General features: G+C 36.8%; 1 protein-coding gene across 1 annotated transcript in view; it reads right to left on the minus strand.

Moving 5' to 3' along the window:
- Positions 1-684: 684 nt before the first annotated feature.
- Positions 685-25,337, minus strand: part of WNT3 (Wnt family member 3) — a 29,879-nt gene continuing 5,226 nt past the window's right edge. The window contains exons 2-4 of the mRNA XM_026718226.2: positions 6,735-6,976; positions 2,123-2,388; positions 685-1,245 (exon numbers count right to left, since the gene is read on the minus strand). Coding sequence (XP_026574011.1) covers positions 766-1,245; positions 2,123-2,388; positions 6,735-6,976 — 988 coding nt within the window. The 3' untranslated portion in view covers positions 685-765. The remainder of the gene's footprint in view (positions 1,246-2,122; positions 2,389-6,734; positions 6,977-25,337) is intronic.

Below are 25,337 nucleotides of genomic sequence, written 5' to 3' on the forward strand. Positions count from 1 at the left end.
TTCCCCCAACACTGAAGAGTTCCAGACTTAAAAGTTCCAGATAGCACAAGTGCTGAATTGAAATTATGGTGCTTATGGCCAAGCACATCTGAAAGGTGATAAGTGTTGAGAAAGCTGTTGTATCTGTATCATTGTCAATCTAATTAAGAAGTGTTTATATCTGGAATGTGTTTTCCTAAATATTTTTTTCCAGTATTCAAAAAATTATTTCCTTCTGTATTTCACACACCACTTTATTTGTTTTCCCCATATGATTCAGCCTCTTATGCCTTGTTTGCTGCCCTCTTGCATGTTATTCTCTGTTCTTAAGGTTTATTCGGATAGTGACATATCCATGTTCCAGTGTCCTCTGTCTTCTACTGAGCAACTTTCCTAGGAAGATTACATTTGGGGTGCCACTTTGTGTATAAGAAATAGTAGCTATTTTTAAAAAAAAAATGAGGAAGGAAGTCTTCTTATAGCCTTAACTTAGGAAAAGTTCTAAATTCATTGCATTAAAATACATGCAAGATTTTATTTAATAATGAGCGCTCTTACAGAGCATTTTGTATTTCCTGGGCATTTCATATAATGACAGCACAGGAATCTTCACAAATGTTTCATGTGTGAGACATGTCCATACTGCCTGCTATTTAAGATTGCTTAGGATGGAGGTGAACTTCAAACTGGAAACTTTCCCTCTCATACTCTTTACCTACTATTGCAACAACAACAAAATATCTATTTTGCTCTAGGTAATCCTTTACCCCACACATACCTTTTTTTTTATTTGCAGGTATGAACATCATAAACACGAATGCATTCCTGGCAGCTGACATAACAGCACCAGTGGAAGATGCAATGGCATTTCTCTTTCCTTTTCTCTGTCCTAGTGTTATGGCCACGGCCACAGCAGAGTAAATCACACCCATCAATCCCATGTGAGGTCACATTGCACATCCTGTCCCTTGTACCAAATGACCCAGTCTCAGGGTTGGGTTCACAGAAATTGGGTGAATTCTCATAATAGACCAAGTCACGCTCTGTTGGTGGCTTAAAGAGGGCATACTTGGCACGCAGTGTCTCCACCCAACCACGGGATTCCCGATGCTTCTCTACCACCATCTCTGAAGCACTGTCATACTTGTCCTTCAAGTAGTCACCAATCGCCCGGAAGTCTGGCTGGGCCCACCAGCATGTTTTAACCTCACAGCTGCCAGACAAGCCATGGCATTTGCATTTTAAATGCATGTGATCCAAGATAGTCTGCAAAAGAAAACAAAAAAATTAGGCGAGTCAAGCTTTTAGGATTTCTTCTATACAATTTTCATTAGAACAATTTTGTCCTTATAGCCTTTTGACCTGCCAATAAAAAAGACAAACATACCTGTCCTTTCTTCTAGAGAAGTAACTTTAGTTTAACCGATGATTGTTAATCATACTGTTAGGATATTGCATAGTTCTTAAACAGAACTGTGTTATTTTAAGAATTTATAATGAATTGGGATAGTATGAATTTAGGAGCATAATAAAAAATGCATCCTTCTCGAAGTACATGCCGTCTAGAAGTGTTAAAACTCAAATCTTCATCAGACAGCATGGCTGTGTTGACAAGGGGTGATGGAAATTGTAGTCACTACAACCTGCCTGGAAATGCAGGCAATCATTCTTTTATCATGATAGTTTAAGCAAATGCCTCAGGAATTTGGATCAGCCAAAATGTAATTGATCTCTTTAACTGGATAGTCCTCTTGCCTGAGCCATCAAATACACATCTATCTACCTTCTTTTTCCTAATCTCCAGATAATACTACTACTTAGAAAGCACTATGGGCATACAGTTGCCCTCAGGGCAGAGGGTTTTATGTGTTTTCTCTCTGTTTCTTGATGGGCCATGAGCCATGGTGACAAGGGGAAGAAGATGATTGAATGACAAGCCTTGAGTGGCTGCAGCTGATAAGGAGAAAAGAGGAAGAAGTTTCTATCTGTCCATTGAATGAAGCCATCAACAGTGCTTTAGTCTGGATCAGAGGGCTGCTGAGATTTGGGTTCTTGGGCTAGCCAACTTTCCAGCAATGAATCCCCAGAAATGCAGGGCAAAAAGGATTTTTTTCAGAAGAATATAAAGAGGGGAGCCACTCACTGTTCTTCCAGCTTCATTATTGTGCCTGTTCATGGCAGAGCGAGCATCTGGACGGTTTTCTCGGGCATCTGCAAACTCTCGTGAGACAAGTACCCCAAAGTCAGCATCTTCACTGCAGCCTCCCCATTTCCATCCTTCACCAGGTGGTCCCTTATGGTGTGAGTCACAGCCACAAATGGTGGAAGTACCTTCAGCACATGAGCGTGTGACAGCAAATGCCACACCAGCAGAGGCAATGGCATGCACAAAAGCTGATTCTCGGGTGGCTGCAAAAGAGAGGGTAGAAAGACCCAATTTATTTACTAACACTCAATGATCAAAACCATTCCATGGTATAACAAAAATATGGGAATATGAACAATTAAAAGATAAAGTAATTCAATTTATAACTATATAGCACCAGAAGTCCTAGGTTAAGTTCAGCATTACACTGAAGTGATCCTCACAGCCATTGCTATTGAACAGAATGTAGCAATTGTCTTGCTTATTTCAGACATGAAAATTACTTTTTTCCTGGACCAATTGAAGCTCTTATGTAACAAAGATGGTATTATAACAGAGCACCAAGGTTAGTATATGGGTAAGATGACCCAGTGAATATGTTCTGTGCAAAACAGATTCATAGTTGATTACAATAAACAGTCTTCTGCAAATAACTGGATCAGTCATTTACATCCCAACGTTAAATGTGTGTGTAGACGTTGCGTTTATATTTTTGTCTGGCTTTGTCATTTCATTAATTTTAATAAAGTATTAGCTGAGTTGACTTGACACATTGCATTAAGCCGGAGCCCAAGTCATAAATCAGAAAAGCACCCCTTTAAAAGGGGAAGAGAAGAAAAAGGAGAAGACAATGGCTATCATTCTGCCCATTCTGACTTGGTTTTGAAGAGTCTTCTGGCCCTTTGAGATTAGTTTTTAAAATAAGTGTTGAAAAGTGACATTTATAATTTAAATAATGGTTCTCAATGAAGGTTTGAACAGGACAATAAATAATGCAGCAATGCCAAGGGGAGGCTCCAGTGAGGTAAATGGTTCTTCTGCTCTGAAAAGGAAGAGTAATGGGAGAATGTGACTCTGTTTTTCATTAAGCAGAGCTCTAGGATTGGGAATGAACCAGAGTAACTGGATCTGGGATGCTATCTTCAGAGTGGGAATCACCCAGAGTGGGTAATTCAAAACTGTCCTGGAGCCTGTGTATATGGAAGGCTCAACCCCCATCCCACTGCCCCCCTGTCAATTATACCCTGGAATTCTCTCTTAGATGGGAAGAGGGGGCTAGTGATGGCTGGGAGAGGTTTCTCAGTGATAAAAACCGAAGTTCTCAGAGGCATCAAGGGGGCAAGGGGGGAGCCGAGCTTGGGTGGATTAGGGACTCTTGACAGAACTTCACTGTCATAGCCTCCTATCCAGACCCTGTTACCTGCTGGGACACTCGATTTGCCATTGTTTGTGGAGTGTCACACTGTATTACCCACATAATGTGGAATGTTTCCGCCAGGCGCGATGGTGCCCATGCTGGCATTCTCTGCGGCCACCCCTTGGCAACGGGGCCTGTGCTCACCCTGCCCTGCCATCCCCCTGAGAGCCCACCAGTCAGGCTCGGAAATCTCTATTGAGTCCTCTAATGCTGTTTCTCCCCTCCTGAGCTCTAAGTGGCCAAAGGGCGTGTGAATGGTGCAGGGTTGTGAAGCAGTTCGAGGCCAGGAATGATATCCCTTGCTCTGGTGCACAGTGGGGATTGCAGCTTAGCTCTTTTCTCTTGCCCATAAGCTCATTTTCTCTCCCTCCCCACCGACTGTGCTGCCTTGAAATCTCTGCCATTTAGATCCCAGCTCCTCTTTAAATGCAAATTTGTCATCTGTGTCACAGCTGAAAAACACTGCTGGGTTATCACAATGCTGTAGGCCATTTGCAGCCTGCAAAGCCAAGCAGTCTCCTCAAAATACAGAGGCCCTCGAGATACAGGTTTTGTTGTACTTATTTGTTCCACAGAAATGTGGGCAGGCTCCTTTCCTCAATTTGCTATGGAATTCTAAAACAATTATCTGTAAAAATAGGTTACACATTTTAACTTCCCTGCATACCATATGACCCAAGGTTTGTTTTTTTTTTTTACACACCCCACCCACACCTCAACCCTTTCACCTGTCTTTTTATTTTCTTAGGCTGAGCATTTTCTGAGGAGAGAATCTTGTGTAGGGCTCACATATTTGCCGGTTGCCCTATACAAAACAAATCATCACACAGGAAAAATAAGTCACATGTACATTCAAGGATTTGTGCTGTTTAGTTATATCAACATAACTTTATTGCACTGAGAAATATATGCATATTAATCTGCACCTCCACACTAAAATAAATTTACCCTTTTAGTGAAAAGCAAGTCATCCAAACAGTCAGTTCTTAGATGCCAATCAGCTATTAGTGTACTAAGGAGGACGCATTGCTCAGCCTTTTCTTTCTGGATTCAAAGCACAGAATAATTCTTACTGCATTGCTTTCCAGATCAGATGGACCCTTGTCTTACTGAAAAGAATGTAACTAAATTGAAGCTCCTTATTCATTCAGCCAAAACAAAACAAGTAATGTATGTTTATTAAATATAGTTAATTTACTACCTCAGATCTTGTAAATAGCAACATTCACATAATGATGTTATGCATAATAGTTCCTGGATGTGATTATTCTATAGAAGTTCTGTTTTTTAAATGTTTGAAATGAATGGACTTGACAGCCATTTTGTTGTAATGGTTAAGGCATTGGCCTAGAAACTGGGAGATTGTGCATTTTAGTCCCATCTTAGGCCCAAAGCCAGCTGGTTGGTCCAGTCACTCACTCTTCATCTAGGAAGGAGGAAATGGCAAGCCATTTGGGGGAAAAGCTTACCCAGAAAATTTCCCTAAGCAGTCGCCAGAAGTCAAAACACTGAGTTGGTGGTGTACGTGTAAACAAGTAAATCATTTAATAATGCTTCTGAAAAAATGTAAGTACTTAGTGCTTACATGATTTTGCCAAAAAAACTAATATGAATATGTTTATTTAGTGATTGAAAGTCGAGATAGATTTTATTCAAAGAACTAACAAAGAGAATCACATATTTGGAATTTGAGTTCCAGCCAGGAACATAAGAATTATCCAAGTATCATCATAAAATGTAATGTGTGCTCATTCAAAATATTTTTTTTAATTCACAATTGATAAAACCAAAATATTTAGTTGTCATAAACATTTGCTTAATTAAGTGAATTTACCCATTTCTATCATCAGAGCTCTATAGTTTACATTTTTCCAGGTCTTTTTCCTCTGTTCTTCTACCCACCCCAGGTATTTCTATGTCTATAAAAATTATTGCTATCTTTTCCATTGCTTTATATATAATGCATTATAGTGTTCTAGGTCGTGATCAATTTCTGTGTTAAAATCCCACTTTTTTTAAAAAAAAAAAACACCTTTTTCAGTAATTTTCTCAGTTGTCTGAAGAAAACATATTCAGTAAACTCAGAAATTTTAGCCAAAATAATATTCCCTCATTCTTTGGGCCTTGCAATTCTATTCATTTTCTTTGAACTGCTGGAATACAACTGAAGTGAAATGAAGTTCCGACAAAATGGTCAGTTCTTACAAGTAGGACAATTTTATTTTAAGATATCTCGCTTCCCACTTGGGAAATGTAGATAAACACTGTAGAAAAGAAAAGAAACAAACAAGCGAAAGAAACCTTGGAGTTATGACTTGCACTTACTTTGAGAGACTTGGCTCTGGTTGTGCAATAACTGAATAATAGGCTTCTCTTTCTCCCTTTGAAAATATATTTGGGAATATGTTACCGTCCTCTTAATAATTGTTTTTCTGACTTATATGTTTTCTTTAATTTGTTCAGGAGTATAATTTACTACAATATGGAACTGAAATCACATGGAGCATTAGAATTCAATTTATAGAATTCATATTAAGACTTTAGTATGACCTAAGCATGAACATATGCAACTATTTTAAGTGCCAAGATGGCACAGTGGTTAGAGTGCAGTACTGCAGGCTACTTCTGCTGATCACCGGCTGCCAGCAGTTTGACAGTTTGGGTCTCACCAGCTCAAAGCTGATTCAGTCTTCTTCCGAGTTCGGTAAAATGAGGACTCAGTTTGTTGGGGGCAATATGCTGACTCTGTAAACCACTTAGAGAGGTCTGTAAAGCACCGTGGAGCAGTACATAAGTCTAAGTACTAGTGCTATTTTAAAAGAGTCTGAGTTCATAAATTACACTATGTCATACAATGCTTTGGTTTTAGTATATTATGTATTAAGCCATTTGTGGCTTACAAGCCAATATTTGTGATTTAACATGCAGAATTAATTAAATCACAATGGCTTATTCAACCAAGTCAACTATGGCTAATCACAATATGTGAGTAATTGGGGGGGAAGGTGTTCTTATGCTTATCTAACCATTTTTTACTTCGGTGGAATTGATTCTCCAAATGTCAGAGTCTTTTTCAGTCCTGACCCTACAATATTTCTAATACTTGGAAAACACAGAAACTATGCTTCCAGCATGTAAAACATATAACCTAATGTTCTTCTTCCCCCACCCCCAGCATACCCTGTGTTATACCTTTATCTAGAACAGGCCCAAAAATAGCCAAGCTGTCATCAATGGTTGTGCAATTCCAACGTCTCCCCCGGAACTGATGTTGGCACTCTTGAATTCCCAACTTCACACCTTCAGCCACACTAGGCATGATCTCAATGTAGTTTCGGCAGAAGCGAAGCTGCTTAGGCACTAAGCCAGGAATGGAACCACAGAGAATTGGTTGGGAGCCCAGGGATGTATATTGCTGGCCTAATGCAAGGGACCTGCATGGAGAGAATAGATACATACAGTCTAAAGTGTACTGGGTCTCCAACAAGTCAATTTCCACCAACCTATGTTTGTCCAAAGTGGATCTCACATAATTCATAGGTTCTGCCCTTGAAAAATATAATGATTACCACATTTTCTTCTAGATAGTAATTAGGTGAGGTTAAACTCAGAAATAATTGGTTTATCTGTACCATAACTATGTTAGTCAAATGCTTCCTTCTTCAACTATTTCTACTCAAAGATTTGTTAGATTTAATTTTGCATAATATAGATGCATTCTAGCATAGAATTGGTAATATACATACTGACCCAGGATAACTTGTTTAAAATATCTAATTTCTCTTTTAACTTTTTTCAAATGAATATATTTAAGTAGGCGATATGTGGTTTTCAATATACTGTTGAAAATGCTCTTATCATTCCTTACTGTCGGTTAAATTAAATAACACTGGAATTCAACGCTGGATTACAACTCATTGCCTTTGCAACCGTAACCCATTGGAGGTAGGCAGATAATTAATTAACAATTTATTCTGTTGAATTTTTTCCCTGAAAATTCTTTAAAGTGAAAATTATGAAAAACAGGAAAGGAGAAATAGGAACTGATCTAGTTGATTGGAAACAAGCAATAAGAAATTAAATAAAACAAGAGACAAATTAAATCTGGAAAATAAAATTAAAGATGTAATTATAGATACCACAGAAGAATCAGAAAAATATTCAGAATACTCATAGTCATATTCATAGAAAAAAATTCTAACAGCATATGTTAGCATATATTTATGATTTGGTTTGTATTGTTGACTGTTCAATACCTTTTTCATTTGAATAAATTCAGACAGGAAACCAGGATATTTTAACAGGAAATGGCCAGAGAATTACCTTGTGTTAAATCCCAAACCATGCTTCTGTTAATATGTTTGAAACACATTCTGTGGAAAAGTTGCCATTTAATTTTACACCACTGACTTAGAATAGCGTTATCCAATCCACATTGGCTAAATGTGTTGGGAATTGATCTCAGACTATCTAGAGGTAATGTGGAAATATCCCAATTTGGCTGGGATAAAATTTATATTTGATACCAATGCCCTGCCTGCCGAATTTCACAGTCAGACAAGCATTAATTCTGCATAAGTGGTTCATGCCAAAAAATAATTATATAAATTATATAAACAATTATATAAACAAATTATCAAAAGTCTATTATAGCACGGCATAAAGTTCAAAGTGCTCCCCTCTCTTTTAAATGGCTTAACTTCTATCATTTGAAATATTTTTCTTAAAACCTGGAGGCACCATTACTGAAGAATTATAAGATGTTACTTTTGAATGAGATAACTGTTATCTCTTATTTGATTTATGGTTTGTCCCATTAATGAATTCAATTTTATTTGTTAGATTTATATTCTGCCTCTTCCCCAGGAACAAAATGTGTCTTATCTAAGAATCTCCTTTCATTTTATTCCTACCACAAGGATTCTGCATGGTAGGTTGAACTGAGACTGAGTGAATTCCCATGACTAAAGAGAGACTTTCACCAGCCCTAATCCAACATCATAATCACAGTGTCTCATTGGTTCTCAATGGATAATATTATCATCACTAAATTATCTTTTTAGCCTTACTATGAAATCAACATATTAATCTGCTGATCTTTAGCAAGAGCACTTAGACTTATGTACTGCTTTACAGTGCATTACAGCCCCCTTAAGAGGTTTACAGAGTCAGCATATTGTCCCCCAATATGCTGGGTCCTCATTTTACCCACCTCAGAAGGATGGTAGGCTGAGTCAACCTTGAGCCTGGTGAGATTTCAACTGCCAAACTGCAGGCAACCAGCAACCAGCAGAAGTAGCCTGCATTCTAACCACTGCACCACCATGGCTCATTTACTTTCTTAAATTTGCTTATTTGCACAGATATGGCAGAAAATATTAGAATTACACATTCATTTCATAGGATATGATGGCAAAGCTTAGGTAGTATGAGTGGTACTTTAAAAAAATCTGTTTGTGAAACGGGGCATGTCCCTCCTACCAATCCTCTCGAATGCACAGAGGGCCTTGTGGTACATGGGCAAGCAAATAAGTTAGCATAACAGGAATTTTTTTTTAAAAAAGACAAATAAGTTAATATGGCATAGGTTTTGTATAAAAAAATTAGGTAATCTAATAAAATTAACCCTTCTTCATTCCCTATTGAACAAGGGAATCTTGCCTCTATTCATGGTCAGCTTCCAACTTTCTTATTCTTCACCTGCTTTTCTGCTGCTAGAAGATGGGCTATAAATTCTCCTCTCTCCCTATGGAAATATTCTTCCCCCCCTACATGTACCCATACAGGTGGTCCTCGAATTATGACCACAGTTGAACCCAAAATGTCTATTGATAAGCAAAACAATTTTGCAACCATTCTTGCTGCAGTTGTTAAGCGAATCACTGCAATTGTTAAGTTAGTAACATGGTTGTTAAGTGGATCTAGCTTCGCCATTGACTTTGCTTGTCAGAAGGTCACAAAAGGTGATCATATGACTCTGGGACACTGCAACCGTCATAAATATGAACCAGTTACCAAGTGTGTGAATTTTAATCACATGATCATGGGAAGGCTGCAATGGACATAAGTATGAAAAATGGTGGTAAGTCACTTTTTTCAGTGTTGTAACATAGAACTGTCACCAAATGAACTGTTGTAAGTCGAGAACTACCTGTACTATACATTTTCATTAATCCTTAAAGGCCCCAGGGTATGTTGATGGCATTAATACTTAATCCTAGTAAGGTGCTGCTTTCCTAACTACATGGCCAGTGGGTTCATAGTAACACACCTGCTGTACTTGGGTGTCCTCTAGAGCAGGGATCTCTCCAACCTGGGCAACTTTAAGACTTGTGCACTTCAACTCCCAGAATTCCTCAGCCAGCTTTGCTCCAAGTCCACAAGTCTTAAAGTTGCCAAGGTTGGAGACCCCTGATATAGAGCATAATGAATAAAGTGTTTAAACATTTGAAAAAGTCATGTTGTTAGTTGTTTAAAAAGGATGAATGTTTATAACTGTCAACAGTGATGTCCCCCAAGGCAGTGTTCTAGGACCAACTTTTTTTCATACTCTACATAAATGACCTCTGTGATCATATCAAGAGCAACTGCATTCTCTTCGCTGATGATGTAAAGCTATTCAACACCACAGACAACACTGCGACCCTTCAAAAAGACCTTGACTATGTATCAGAATGGTCAAACAAATGGCAACTTCAAATCTCAACAAATAAATGCTCTGTCCTACATATTGGCAAAAAAAACAGAAACTAAACTACAGGCTGAATAGTCAAGACCTTGTTGATGATCCAAACTCTGTCAAGGAACTTGGAGTACTCATCTCCCTAACTACATAGCCAAAAAGGTGTTAAGAATTGTTAACCTAATCCTGCGTAGCTTTTTCTCTGGTAATATCACACTAATAACTAGAGCATACAAAACATTTGCTAGACCAATACTCGAATATAACTCATCAGTCTGGAACCCACATTATGTATCTGATATTAACACAGTTGAGAAAATCCAGAAATATTTCACAAGAAGAGTTCTCCACTCCTCTATTCATTACAGAATACCTTACACCACCAGACTTGAAATTCTAGACCTAGAAAACCTAGAACTACACTGCCTTCAGTCTGATCTAAGTATAGTATATAAAATCATACATTGCAATGTCCTACCTGTCAATGAATACTTCAGCTTCAACTATAACAACACAATAGCAAACAATAGATCCAAACTCAAGGTTAATTGCACCAAACTTGATTGCAGGAAATACGACTTCAGCAACAGAGTGGTCAATGTCCTGAATACTCTACCTGACACTGTGGTTTTTTTTCCCCAAACCCTAAAAACTTAACCTTAGACTGTCTACTATTGACCTCACCCCTTTCCTAAGAGGCCTGTGTGCATAAGCACACCAACGTGTCTACCATCCCTGTCCTATTGTTTCTTTTATATTTTTTTTTAATTTTTCTTATATGTATCTATGTATTCATAACTATGTTTTTACTTATACCTATTATCTTGTAAGCAATTGACAAATTAAAAAAACAAACCTTGGGCTGGTCAGTTTTTTTGCAAAGGGAGCTATCCAAGAAAAAGTGCTGAATCTGAGTTTCTGTGGTTTAGTACCTGCAGATGAATTTTATTTCCTCGATGTGCTGCATGGTCTGACCTAGGAAAGCCTTTGTGACTTATAATCAATTTAAATTCATCAACTTTATTTTCTGATTCAATATTTCCTACCCAGATGTTCATGATATGTGATGAATTGCAATTTGTGTCCTCTCTAGTCAACATAGATTTTTAGAGCTGTAACCCAAATCTGAAAAGCATTTCTAACAATTGTGGAACAAATGGATGGATAGTGAGAAGGGCCTCTAAACCCATTGTCTTAAATTCAAACATAGAATCTAAGAACAATAGGAGAAATAGTGAAAGAGATAATTAAAGAAAAGAAAATTAACAATCTCACCACCTACATTTGGAGAGAAATGTGTAGTCTTGTTTGCAGGTGGAAGACTAAAATATCATAAGCCTGATTTATATTGAGAAACATTAATCACTCCCCTATAAAGAAAGGGTAGAAATATAGCTATTGGCAAGCATTTGTATTTCCAAATATTATAAAATAAGTTTGATGCAGATGAGTTTGTGGTAACCAAGGAGATGCAATTGTTTGAGGGCTCTTGGACAAATTTTAAGGTTTGACCCCATGTCCCCAATGCTTGTTGCTAGTAGGGAGGGGCTTGCCTATTCACTAAAGGGCTCCCCCACATAAGCATGTCCAATCATAAAATATCCATTTAGTAGAGAGCAATGGTAATATCGTTGCCTAAGAATTGGGGCCAAAGGTATTCTTAGAAAACAAAGTGGTAGAAATTAACACTTTATCTTTCAGCCAATCTGCAAGTGGCACCTTTCTATTATTTTTTTCCTGTCCAAAATTAAAATCAATTATTAGCAAACCAAAAGACCAAAGAATGTTATGTAGTGCCTATTACAGTATAAACATATTGATTATTCCTATCTTACACTTCTACTCAAAAAGATTTTTTTACTGGGAAAGAGTTTTTTGGCTACCCAGAGTATTCTCAGCACTAATCTAGGATGAGCAAGTGCCAGCTCTTCCAGGCAGTTCAGGCAAGTAACCAAAATACTTAACTTTATTGTAAGGTTGCAGTAACAGAGCCATGCAAATCTGAAAGCCCTTCTCTCCTTCCTTGCCTTAATTCCAGCAAACTAGAAAGGATCCCTCTGAGATGCTGTTTCTGCTCCCATTTCTTCTGTGGGCTAAGATATTTCTTGTCTGGCCACTGCTGAATCTGCAGCTCCTTTTCCACCTGTCTCCTAACATTACTTTCACAGGCCATTACAGCAGGTCATTCCCCATTTGCTACATAAATATAAAATGAATTGTTCCATTTCATTTTCATGTTTTACATGCCAGGACTATCACCTCTGAGAACCAATACAACATCATAAGTTTACTGTCCTTTGACCAGAATCAGTAATGTAGAATTAATGGCTTAGCTTCACAGCTTCTTGCCTGAATCACTAGCTCTCAGCATGTTTCACAGGATTACTACAAGGGAAAAAATTGAAAAACTGCATCCTGCGGCTTCTTGAAGGAAAGGAGGGATGCAGTCATAATAAATTATCAACTCCACTCACTTGTATTGTTGGTTCTGAATTGCTTTTACTCCTTGCTTCCTTTGGAGGGAAATACATGTATGCAGCTATAAACAGGCAAAACACTTAGCCCTCCATCCTCCATAATACACAAGGTTTCCAACAAAGAAACAGAAAAATCAAGAACACAGATAGAAACATACTACATTAAAGAATCCCTGGAACTCAGAGAGCTAGTTTGGTATAATGGTTGAAGCAACAGGATAGACTAATCCCACCAGTAGACTAATCCCACCTTAGGTGTGAGAACTAGCTGGGTGGCTGTGGACCAGTCACTCGCTCTCAGCCAAATTCACTTCACAAGATTGTAATTGTGGAGAAAATAGGAGAAGGAAGAGTCATTATCTATGTTTGTCATTTGAGTTATTTATAAAAACAATAAAGGTGGGACATAAATAAATTCATATCATGGTAGGATAACTGTATTAGTCTTTGGAAGCCATATGTCAGAAGAAATTTTGTAACACCTTTTCAGATTAAATGTTTTATTAGTATATTTTTGTAACTATAACATCAGATGCATAATGTAATTAGGTCGTGAAAGCTTATAACTTTTAATCTGCTAGCCTAAAGGGTTATAACATATTCCTGATTTTCAGTAAACACACTGGCATTTCATTTCAACACACTAAGTTCTTTCTCCAATTCCTAGCAAATACTTGGGCAAAAAAGCATACCACACAAAAATAGAAAATAGATGGCTCAGGTACTCCAAAGTTGATAGGATATTTGCAGTAATATGGTTAGCAATATTATGGATGTCTGAAAAACAAGCGAGGAATAGGTCAAATCAACCTTGTTGACCTGATTATATGTATGGTCTGGCTGATCATGACTAAGACATTATCTGTTTTTCCAAGCCACAGAAGGTTCACATATAGTACAGAGCAAAAAGGCTTAGTATAATATGGAGTGGAATCATTGATTGAATTGAAATAAAACAGTAAGGTGTTTTTTACAAACAAATTATAAGCACATGGATTACAATGTAGGCAAAATGATCTGGTTCACACATATCCTATATCCCAAGACAAAGAATCTACAGCATAATTTTGTGTGATGAATTATTAGATCATGTATTGTATGCAGATGTAACCCAGCCAGAACAGAACAAAATTGGATACACAAGGAATTTGTCTCCAGTGCATAAACTCTCAGAATAATAATAATCATAATAAAGATACCAACAAGAGAAGGTGGTAGAAAAGGTGAAAAGGATAATAGCAACATAGCCATACTAAATGGATAAATATACATAGGCATAAGACAGTACTGTGGGAATTAGGTGTTCAGCAGAGTGATGGCACAAGGGAAAAATTGTCTCCATATCTGCTTATAATGTGGATAATGCCCACCTTATTCCTTCTGGAACTGAAAAAAATAAATTAATTACAGTAGCTTCCCAATTTCATTCATGTGTGGCTTTTTTCCTTTTGCTCTCAAATGAGCATGGATTACATCAGCTGCTCTCACACTTACCTTCTCTTCTTTAGTTTAATTCCTCCAATTGATATGTTTACATTGAGCTATTCATATCACAATCCCATGCAACCACATTTTCAGTCAAGAGGGAAGTCAACATTGGCAACTAGCCCTAAAGTATTAACATCAAGTGCCTGTCTGTCTAAATATACAAATGGCTTATATAAGTAAAACAGCCGTAACAAAACAAAGTACCTAGCAGCCTTCACTAATAAACCCAAGTTAAAACTTGTAAAATGGGAGACTGTAAACTTGTAAAGTGTGCAAAATATCAAAATTCTTGATATGTTTGAAAAGAATGAAATAAAATATAAAATACAGATGTTATTTGTATAATTGTGACTTAAGGTTTCTAGGGTGCTTTTCTCTCTCTTTTCCAGAATCGAATAGATTCACTCACATACATGAGAATATAATTTGATTTTGCCACCACAACGTTACATAATATTAGAGATCTAGAGTCTTTAAAATTAATTTCAGGATAGGCTCAGGTGGAATGAATGGAAATTCTGTTTCCATCATTTTACTTGTTGCTTGATACTGGGCACACATGTACCCTTTTTTAAGCACAGTTCAAAAGGAATCAGATTACACTTGCATAATCAGAATAATATTTTTGTTTGCATGGATTTAATTAAATATCCATCAGTAACCTGCATAAAAAGAGTAGCTAAAAACTGGAAGAAACTCCATATGTGGTGAGATCAAGAAGAAGTCCATAATAATTAAAATAATGTAACTGTACTGCTCTAGAAATAAAACCAAGGAGCTTTCATGGAACCTGAACATTACTGGAGAAATAGAAAATTTGAGAATTTCTCCCACTTGAATGCAGGGGAGTGTCAACAAATGCCATTGTCTGAACTTTATTATAAAAGTAAGCAGGACAGAACAAGAGGAGTGTCCAACAGCCTCAGATGTCTTAAGGACTTTCTAAAGCTTCTTTTCCTTGTGATCCTTTCTTTTCTCCCAGCTGAGAGTGCTCCTTATCTAAAGGGCAACCACAGGGGTTGATGGCATCCTTAACCCTAGTGGGCCGTTTCCTTGGCTACCTCATTAGAAGATGCTTAAATCCTCTTGTCCCTATAATGGGAGTTTTCTAGTATAGTCTTCCACAATGGAATCAGCCCACCATGTAAGCAACACAAAATCACCGACAACTGTACACTCAAAAGGTACCCTAGAGCATCTATGACAATTTGTGAAAACAAGCTCCATCAATCCAATAGAACTTGTTTCTGAGTAAGGTCAGTCTGAGTTTGGCCATCGCTAATCATCTTCCCCAGTTCCTCCAATCATATTGAAAATAAAACTTAAAATGCTACACATTGCCCCTAAATGCCTTTTTGTGGCATTCACCAGCATAAAAAGGAATTGACTTCTCATTTGGGAGATATATGTATGTACACTGGAGAGTAGAAAAGAGGTAGGGACCCACTTTTCTGTTACAAATTTTATTCCCTTGAAGATAATCTAGTAATGCCAGTAAGTGGGTTCATAGCAAAAATGTGGCTAGAAAGGGTATCCCCTCAGTCGTTCTTCCTTTCCTCCAATGGATTATGTGGTAGGCAGGATTGTCTGCACATTGTGGCAAAAAAGTGAAGATATGGGGCCCTAGAAGGTGCAATTGAAGCTCTATGACACATTTGCCATTTTCACCTTTTTTTTTTTAGCCATGCCCTGCTGACTAAAAATCGATTAACATAGATAGGCACTTCTTAAAGTAAGATTTTAAAAATCCAGCACTTCTTAAAATAAATTGATTCTTTGGCCTAGAAAATTAGTTAATGGACTAAACAGTCTTAATTTAACTTTTAAAAATGCAACTAGCCTTATCCCATGAAACTATCTTCATTGGGTTTTAGATTTTTAATGTAACATTACTAGGGAAGTATGATGCTGGATGATCAAATCCATTATGGTCATTGACGAGCCCAAGGAAGATAAGGGTGCACTCAATTAAAAAGCACAAAAGATACATTAAAATTATGAAAAGCTAGATGATACAAAATATTAAAACAACAAGTATAAGATATTAAAAAAGAAGAGCAAAATAATCTAAAACAGAGGTCTCCAACTTTGGCAACTTTAAGACTTGTGGACTTCAACTCCCAGAGTTCCTCAGCCAGCAAAGTCCACAAGTCTTAAAGTTGCCAAGGTTGGAGACCCCTGATCTAAAAGGAGGGTTAGTAGTATTAGATGGGTGTAAGAGTTAATCTGAGAAAGATAATATATGTATCCAATTACAGAGTAGTATGGTGAATTAGATGCTCATTAAATCTGGCACAGCTCATCATCCAATAAATTTTAAGCACTGCTGCACAGAACTAGGCAACATTATACATTCTAGCAGACTTGATATCTAAAGCAGCAGGGCAGTATGGAATTGCCCTGTGCACTCTGGGTAATTATGCAATGATGGTGAGATCAGGGTGGTACAAATTTCTCTGTAATACAGGGGCTGGAGAAAAACATGCTCTGTATGCCCAGAGCCATAGGGGCATTGTCTTTCAGGGTATCAGCCTGAAAGTACAGCTGAGATAAGGTGTGATACAATGTGAAAGAACAAAGGCTTCAGTGTTTAGGTACTTTTAACTTTAGTTAAGTATTCCATAAGGGAAACAGAGTGCCAGTTTTCTGACAATAGAGAATTCACTGACAATAAAGGTTTGGGTCCTAGATAGATCCAATTGGCTGTGTCTGCTAGACGATGTTTAATGAGTGTTTTGACGTGATTTTATCCCATACTAGGTAGAAGATTTGGAGAAAAGCCCAAGAATGAAATTTTAGTTCCTACTATCTGTTACCATGTGGACTGAAAATCATCACTCACCGTTAAAAGGGCAAGGCTGGGTGGGGGGAGGATAAATCTGAACCAATGTAGCATGGTTATCCATCCTCTCTAACTTCCACTTTCATAAGCCCCATGTCTAGTCTAGTTCTCCTTGCAGTATTGTTTTCCTGCTCTCTGTATTATTTTAAGGCCAGGAAATATTCTTGAAAGTATTGCTGTGTTGTCTGCATGGAATAGAACCAGACCTGTCTTCCAGAAGTTTGAGTTGTGAAAATGGCCCGTCATAGAGTGGCTGTAGAAACTGAGGAAGAGTGAAGCCATGTGCAGCCTTGTTGATGCCTTCCACAGTTTCATTGACACTGGTGAGAGGGCCTTGAGGAGCGGGATTCTAGTTGACGAACATTTCCAATGGACATTTTTCTACAATAAATATGCTTTGTATTTTGAAAATGCTCAGGAGAGGACATCAGGTCAGGTTTGGAGAGTTTGTTGGCAGGTCAAGATTGAATCCCCTGTGAGCATGTAAGATTCTTCTCTGTGTGGGAAGACCTGTGGCCAATCCTCTTTGGGAATAGCATCACCTATTTGCTTGCCTGAACTCTGACAAGCTCCCTGCTTCAGGGAGGTGATTAGCTTGAGATAATTCTTCTTTAGCAGGCTGTTTGCTTTGTTGTTATTAACTCTGGAGGGAATCTGACTTGAGGGCAAGAAATGACTTATTTTTAGCACCCAGGCAGCGCCAGCTAAGTAGTTGGCACCAGTTCCGCTACAAGCCTCCTGCCAAAGAGAGATGACAAGTTAGGTCACCAAGTGTCCTCCCCACCCTATCCAAATGAATGGCTGACATGAAGTTAGAACATTCTTGTTTGATTATTCCAAGGCTACAAGTAAACTCTAAAGCCAGAAATGGTGCTAATGATGGTTCTATATTTAGACAAGAAAAACCAAATGCACAGGTACAGAATAGGTGGCATCTGCCTCAATATTAGTAAGTGCAAGATAGATCTTGGAGTCCTTGCTGACAATCACTTAAATATGAGCCAACAGTATGCTGGCAGCTGCCAACCCCCCCCCACCACCACCACAGTTATGGGCTGCATTAACAGAGGGATAGAATCAAGATTATGTGAAGTGAGGGTGAAGCTTGTGTGCTGGTTTCTGAACATTTCATTACCAGGCTAGATAACATTTTCAATGTAGTCTAGGGGATGTCACTGTCAGTATTCTGCTGTTTATGACACTGAAGATGTTACCTAGCCTGTAACAAAACATTCAGAAACCAATCTGCAAGCACCCTTCCAACTCTATTATTCTGTGTCTATCCTATAAATATGGCAAGTACACACAAATATTAAACAAATGCCACCTAGTTCTTTGCACCACTAAGCTAAAATCAATCAAAATATATTTGAAATTAATAAAATATGTGAACCCATTCACATTACTTTACTAAGGAGTTGTATAATACATGTATTTCTATAACTAGTTTGGGATGAAAGAGTCCCAGTTCTTTAATCAGATTGTTCAGCACTCTTGGTTAAATAAAGATCTGACACTAAGGAGCACTCATGAGAATACAGAGACAGCACTTTACTGTGACAAAATGACATTTGTCAGTTATCCTTGAGATTTGTGAGTATATCCCCTTGTTTTAAAATATTGTGTAATTGAAAAGCAAATAGACCTGGGCAATTCTTTGGCATATTATTTTTATTTGTGTGCCCATGCCACATAAAACAACAAAATTGTTATCAGCAGAAATGCTGCAGCTGAAACTAGCTCCTTTTTGCCTTCTATTTTTATTTAGTGTGATTTGATTGCTTATTGTACTCTATCACTATTATTAAGTGTTGTATCTTGTGGTACTTGACTCTTGACGAATGTATCTTTTCTTTTATGTACACTGAGAGCATTTGCATAAATTCCTTGTGTGTCCAATCACATTTGGACAATAAAGAATTCTACCTACCTACCAACCAACCAACCTACCTACCTACCTATCTTAGAGGCTAGAAGAAATAATCACAAACTAGTTTTTCTCCAGAACATGTATTCAGATAATAATCAGTATCATGGATAAAGACACTGTAATTACCCTTATCACAACTGAAGTCATGATTCAGGTTTGAATGCTATGCTAAAACCAGTCATAATATGGTTTAGTGTGTCAGGCAAACTAGATCATAGCCTGGGATCATATATAAGCTATCTAGTATTGGATTTACAAACTGCATGACTCCCATAACATCATGCTAAACCAGTTTACTTAATAGTGGATGGTTGAAAAATGCTGTGTTGGCTGGATTTGTCTGAGCAAAAAACAAATTACTTGTTGGCAAAGGGAAGCTTAATGTGTGAACCTTAGCAATATCTGCCAGATATAACTTCCAGTGAGCACACAGAAAGTTAGATGTCCCTGAAGGAACAGGGATGGCATTAGGGCAAAGGTTCTGGCCATTAAAATCTCTCAGAGAAAAGAGAGAGCAAAGGAGAGAGTATGGGATTGCTTCCATGTACTCCAGACAGCGGCTCCTCACAAGCAGACAACAGGAACTGAGGTTTTTCTGGTCAGCTGGGGAATGGAACAACTGAAAATTTAGGGATTCCATCTATGCCCAAAATCATAATGGACACAATCTGGCTCATTTCTTAATTACTTTTGGAATCATTTTTTAACAGTTTTTCAAATATTAAGGATCTTCCAAACCACAAAGTATTCATTGAGTGATTTTCTTTTCAGTCTTTACCACAAGAAATTTTCACTGACACTTTAAAGACTTTACAATTTGGGGGAATAAATAACAAAAGGATGATTATTGTTTCTGGAAAATTATAAATGGGCTGAGTACAAATGGATTTGAAACAAGATTTTGAAATTAATTGAATAAAACTTTCCTGTCAGAAAATGGCTTATGTTTGGAATTCTGAGGGGGGAAAAAACATGTTAGGATGGGATTTTGAAGGTTGGTCATGAGGTGGAGCTAAAAGGAAAAATAACATACAATCATTTGTTTAGAAAAGTGACTACGATAGATTTTTGCAACCATCATAGCATCTCAATAGTCATGTAATCAAAATTCAGGTGCTTGCTTATCAGCATGCATTTATGACTGTTGTACCTGGAGTCATGTGACAGCCTTCAACAAGCAAATCAATGGGGAAATACAGATTTGCTTAACAACTACATGATCCACCTTACAATTTCAATGATTCACTTAGCAAAATTGGCAAAAAGCTCATAAAATTAGATATGATTCACCTAACAACTGGATTGTCAGCAATGAAAATTCTGGCCTCAATTGTGGTTGTAAGTCAAGGCTCACCTGTAAAGATTAAAGTTTAAGGAGAACATCTATGTGATTTGTTAACAAAGAATAGAGCAAAATATCTTAATCTTCAATGTACTGAAGAAGATATCAGAACAATTCTTTCAGAAATTAATTTTAAAAATGCCTGCCATTATACGTAGAGTGTGGATGATATTATAGAAGACAAATATGTTCTAATGGATTTTTTATTATTATTATTTATTTATTTTCAAATTTACACATCTCTATTTACATTGTTAACAGTTTTGTGTCATCGATATTACATATATTTACATTTATTTCTATGGAATTTTTTTAACTTGTCTTTTGTTGAGACAAAGGGGGAAGTTACTTCTTTACATTTATTTTTAATTTTATTCTTATTTTTCTTTCTTTTCCATTATTTCTTTTCTATTATTATATTTTCTTTTTTGTAGTTTTAGCTCTACAATTGTAATACTTAATAAAATTATTTTAATGTGAAAAAAAATCTGCCAGAGATGAATCACTGTGAAAGGGTTGGGAGATTGAGAAACATTGTTCAAAACTCTTTGTCCTTATCCTATCTCTGAATCTGGTTCAAAGGCCAATCAATATTCTGTTTCACTTCATTAAAATATTTTAATGCTACTGTGATTAAAATATTAGCTTCATATAAAATGAAATTTGTCAATGGACAAATCAGTAAAGTATATGTACTTAAAATATTTAGGAAACACCATAACATCATAACATCTTAACCAAAGGGATCTCTTTATAACAAAAGATAGGTTTATTCTATTATATTCACACTCATTATTTCACTTGATATAGGGCAGCTTCACATCATAAAACTCTATTAAACTCATATGTTGCATTATTGTTGGTTAAACAAGCAAAACTGGCTGGTCTCACTCTACAAAGTAAATCATATATCAATAGTTGGCTTCAAACATCATGCTAAGCCCAAACCAAACAATTATGGCTTTCAACAGTATGTGAACTCAACCATCATCTTTGTCTCACATTAAAAGTAAAAGTGAAATCTGCACCATGAAATTAATGAGAAGCATACGACATATATCAGTCTATAACCTTGGCCTTGGATCCCAAGTAAAGGAAATTATAGAAAGAAAAATTCTCATTCCTTCTCTCCCCTCTCACCAACACCCCTCCTAATCCTTGCTAAAGGGTCAAGTGTATTGGAGGTGGGTGTCAACCGTGCAGACTCCAGCAAGGATGTTACCAGAGGAAAATATCCATCTCCTCTACAGTAAATATTAGAACTCCAAGTATGAGTTGAAGCTGTTCCTCCCTCCTTTAATAATCTTCCTTGCCTGGCTTCATTTTGTAAAGGAGATCATCAATGTCGAAGGAGGTTGAAGGGAAGGAAAATACAGCTGTTCACCAATCTCTTTAATTTATTATATTGTGGGATGTGTGTCCTTGAATTTAATGCTTGGCTTCTTCAGAATCAGATTTTTTCTCATTATTTTCTGTTACTTACAACATGTTATCTTATCTTGCGGTTACTTTGATACGAGTGAATTCAATAGCTTAAGCTTCATTCTTTTCTTTCTAATCAAAGCTTGAGTTTTAATCAATTAGTAGTACTGTGCAAAGTATACATCACAAAAAGATAGAGGGCTCATGATAGACAGAATCATAAATTGTCCAGCTATTTTTTAGTGATTTGTGCAAAACTATGTTGGTTAAATTGCTTGTATGAACTCAGATAATTAGGCAGGCTAAAAACATAATTATTCATGATGAATCATTCCTTGGCTATATCCTTTAACTCTTCCAGTGAGTTCAGGTTTATCAGTCAACATCTGAACTAAGTGAAAATAGATTCTGTATAACAATTTCTGTAACCATAACAGGTTAAACAAGCCTAATGATTTTTACATAAAGCTATAAGCCATACTCTATAAACAATGAGTGTTCATACAGCAGACTAAATGAAAACCAAGCAATTGCATAATTAACACTAGTCAAGGATAGTATCAAAGGTAATAAAATCTTGTAATGGATCCTGGGTTGACTAGAGAGATTTTTTTTTTCAGTGTTTCTCTACTTTTTTTGTATATTGAATTGCAAATAAATGTATGAAGATTATTGGTGTTATTTGATTATCTGAGAACTGGAAAACTTTTCTAAATAAAATTAAATAAAACAATACACTATTACAAAAATATCAAGTTAAATCACAGCAATTTATCTTTTATCAGTTCATTTGCTTGTGATCTTAACTGCTAATCTGTCTGTTTTCCTAAATAATTCATATTACTAAATCTGAATCAAAGGATGATTCCCCCTCCCCTCTTATATGTCTAGCCCCTTAGTCTGAGAAATGTAAATCCCACCAGGCACCTAGGACTCCAACTTTTTGTTTTAATAATAATCTCGATGGTTGATTTAGAAATAACAGGACGAGTGTTTCATTATTTTCCTACTCCGAGTGTTGGCTCTCCTAATCGGCTTTAATGTTACAAGTACATTGACGCTTCCTCCCCTCTCTTGGCCCACAGAAAGGAGAGGAGGTAAAGGGAACAGGTTTAAACATTTTTCAGAAGCCTTGTCATCTTTTATCAGATCCGCCTGGAGCTTTAATGTCGGGAGCCCTGTTCCCTTACTGTACATTAGCAGCTGCATTCCAGAAAGTTGGGTCAATTCCCTTCGCACCTTCCGGCCGCCTTGAGCAGCTTCCCAGGTTCGTCTGCCGTGCCCCTCTCTTCCTTCGCGATTAGCCAGCGGCCCTTCTTTTCAACCCCGGCCTGTTTTCCTAATTCCCAGCACACGCGTTTCATACTTCACAAGGAGCAAATGACCCCGAGTGTCGGCAAATAGTTATCACATTCGAACCCGATTTAAAAAAAAAAAAAATCTTCAGGGATGGTGCAATCGTATGGAATTCAGCCATCATTCCTACTGAGATCGATCGATTTGAAAATAAGGTGTAGAAGCCTCTAGACGGGCAGTCTTAATTTGTAAAGCCCTTGCTCAAGAAGGCTTGTGTTCATAATGCTTTCGAAATACGGCAACCTGGAGGGTAACATCTAGAATTTGTTGTAATAGAATCATACTTTTGAGTGGGCGGAATCCATAATTTAAAAACTAACATGTTTGTCAGTTAATTTCTGCTTGGCCTCTGAACCTTTTTAAACGTACCTTAACGCACAGACAAGAGTTGGGAGAAAATGTTAATTACCTCTAATTCCACGGAGAAGTAAGGTTGTCCCCTAATAGTTTTCAAAGTAACAACGAGGCAAGTTATAATTAGTTCTCCGAGAACCTTTCACTCCTAGGAATGAACAGTTGATCTGAATTCTAGAAAATCACTTTGTAAATCTTCCTTTACACCCTATTTGAATATGAATAAAATTCAAATACTGGGTTGTCCATTTTCCCCTTCCTTTTACATTTAAATAAATCTAACTGTCATCTGTTTTATATAACTTTTAATATATAGCTGTCTCTTTTTATACTAATTAAAATAATTTATTCCATATTTGTTTTGCATGTGGTATAAATTGCACAAATATTTATCCATAGGTGTTGTTACAATATCTGTGAGATGGCTGTTTTAAATTTGTCCTTAATACCCCAAAGGAAGATTGAGGTAAATTTTATTTCCTGAATTGTGATGGAAACACTGGAACAGAAATTAACCAAAATTAATCCAATTGTGCTTTAAGCCAAGAACATACCTGACTCTAAACAATGTTTTGAGGCATCCAAGATTTCAATTTAAAAACTTCAAATCACAAGCCTAGACAATGATTTTTTTAAAAATCTGAAATTAAAAATGTGTATCTTGAGAACAAATATCCATGGTATTAAGCATCCTGTAACTACTCCTCTGAAAAAACCAAGCCAAATAGCAAGGAAATCTATCTCATGAAAAAAAAAAAAACTATTTTATGGAAGACAAAGCCAAATAGAAATGTCAATATTTGAATTTAGAGTATTTTCATTTTATGTATAGGGTTATGAGAACATCATTTAAGCAACTTTATGTAAATGAGTTACATTCAGATAACTAAACAAAGAAAAAGCACTCAAACATTTTATACTATACTATTCATGTAAACATGTATATTTCCATCATAGGAAATATTAGAAACATGGTAATTATTAATACATACAGTATTGGCAATTTCTAAGGTTTTAGCTAGCCTGATGGAGAGTTTTAGAAATGTCTATTTTAAAAATCAGGAAGAAAGGTGTCCATTCTTTTTTTCCAGGGAAACTATAGAGGATAATAGAATAAATGCTGTTTACAATTTATTGATTTCAGAATTTTGCCAAGTATCTTATTCTTGAAATCTTACAAGTGAATTTCCAACTTATTTCACTTCTTATATGTTCAGTTAAGTGGGGATAAATTTTCAAATGTGAGAAGGCTGAAAGAGGACAAAGATCACAAAAAGGAGGTGAGAGTTTGTTTAACAGGTGAGATGGAATGGTACCTTTGAGAATGTACAAATGTTTTTTTTTCCTATCTTTGAAAAACTTCTACATTTTTCACAGAACCATTGGACAGAGGTCAGATGGATTATTCTATTTATTCAAGCCTTTCTTTAAAGTGAGACCATGGAGGTGCACCTAATACATATTTCTCAACCTATTCTCAGCCTATCCCTATTTAATTATAGCATTGATTATCAATATCCAACAGGGATAATGCCTTCCAGGCTTAGAATGATGGATATTGTAATTCAGCATATCTAGAAGGGGTTAGCTTGGGAAAGGATACTCTAATGGTGGGTTTCTGTAGATTGGCGAGTTGATCAGGATGTTTGATCTTTAGCTACATCAATGTTCTACTGCCAAGATTCAGCTCTGGAGTATTCATTCCCATTTAATCATCTCTGCACTTTCTTCCTTGATAGATCTAATTTCCAAATTCATTTGCACCATCTGGAGTTTAAATGTTATGGATACTGATTTTGGATATTCATGGACATAATTATGGCTCATCTCACTGGTTAGACTCAATTGCTGTTTACCCATTGGCTGGCATCCAACTTGTCAATGGGCTTTTGGCAACATCAG

The sequence above is a fragment of the Pseudonaja textilis genome, chromosome Z, assembly GCF_049901715.1.
Source record: "Pseudonaja textilis isolate UNSWEBS1 chromosome Z, rPseTex1.2, whole genome shotgun sequence".
NCBI lineage: Eukaryota > Metazoa > Chordata > Lepidosauria > Squamata > Elapidae > Pseudonaja > Pseudonaja textilis.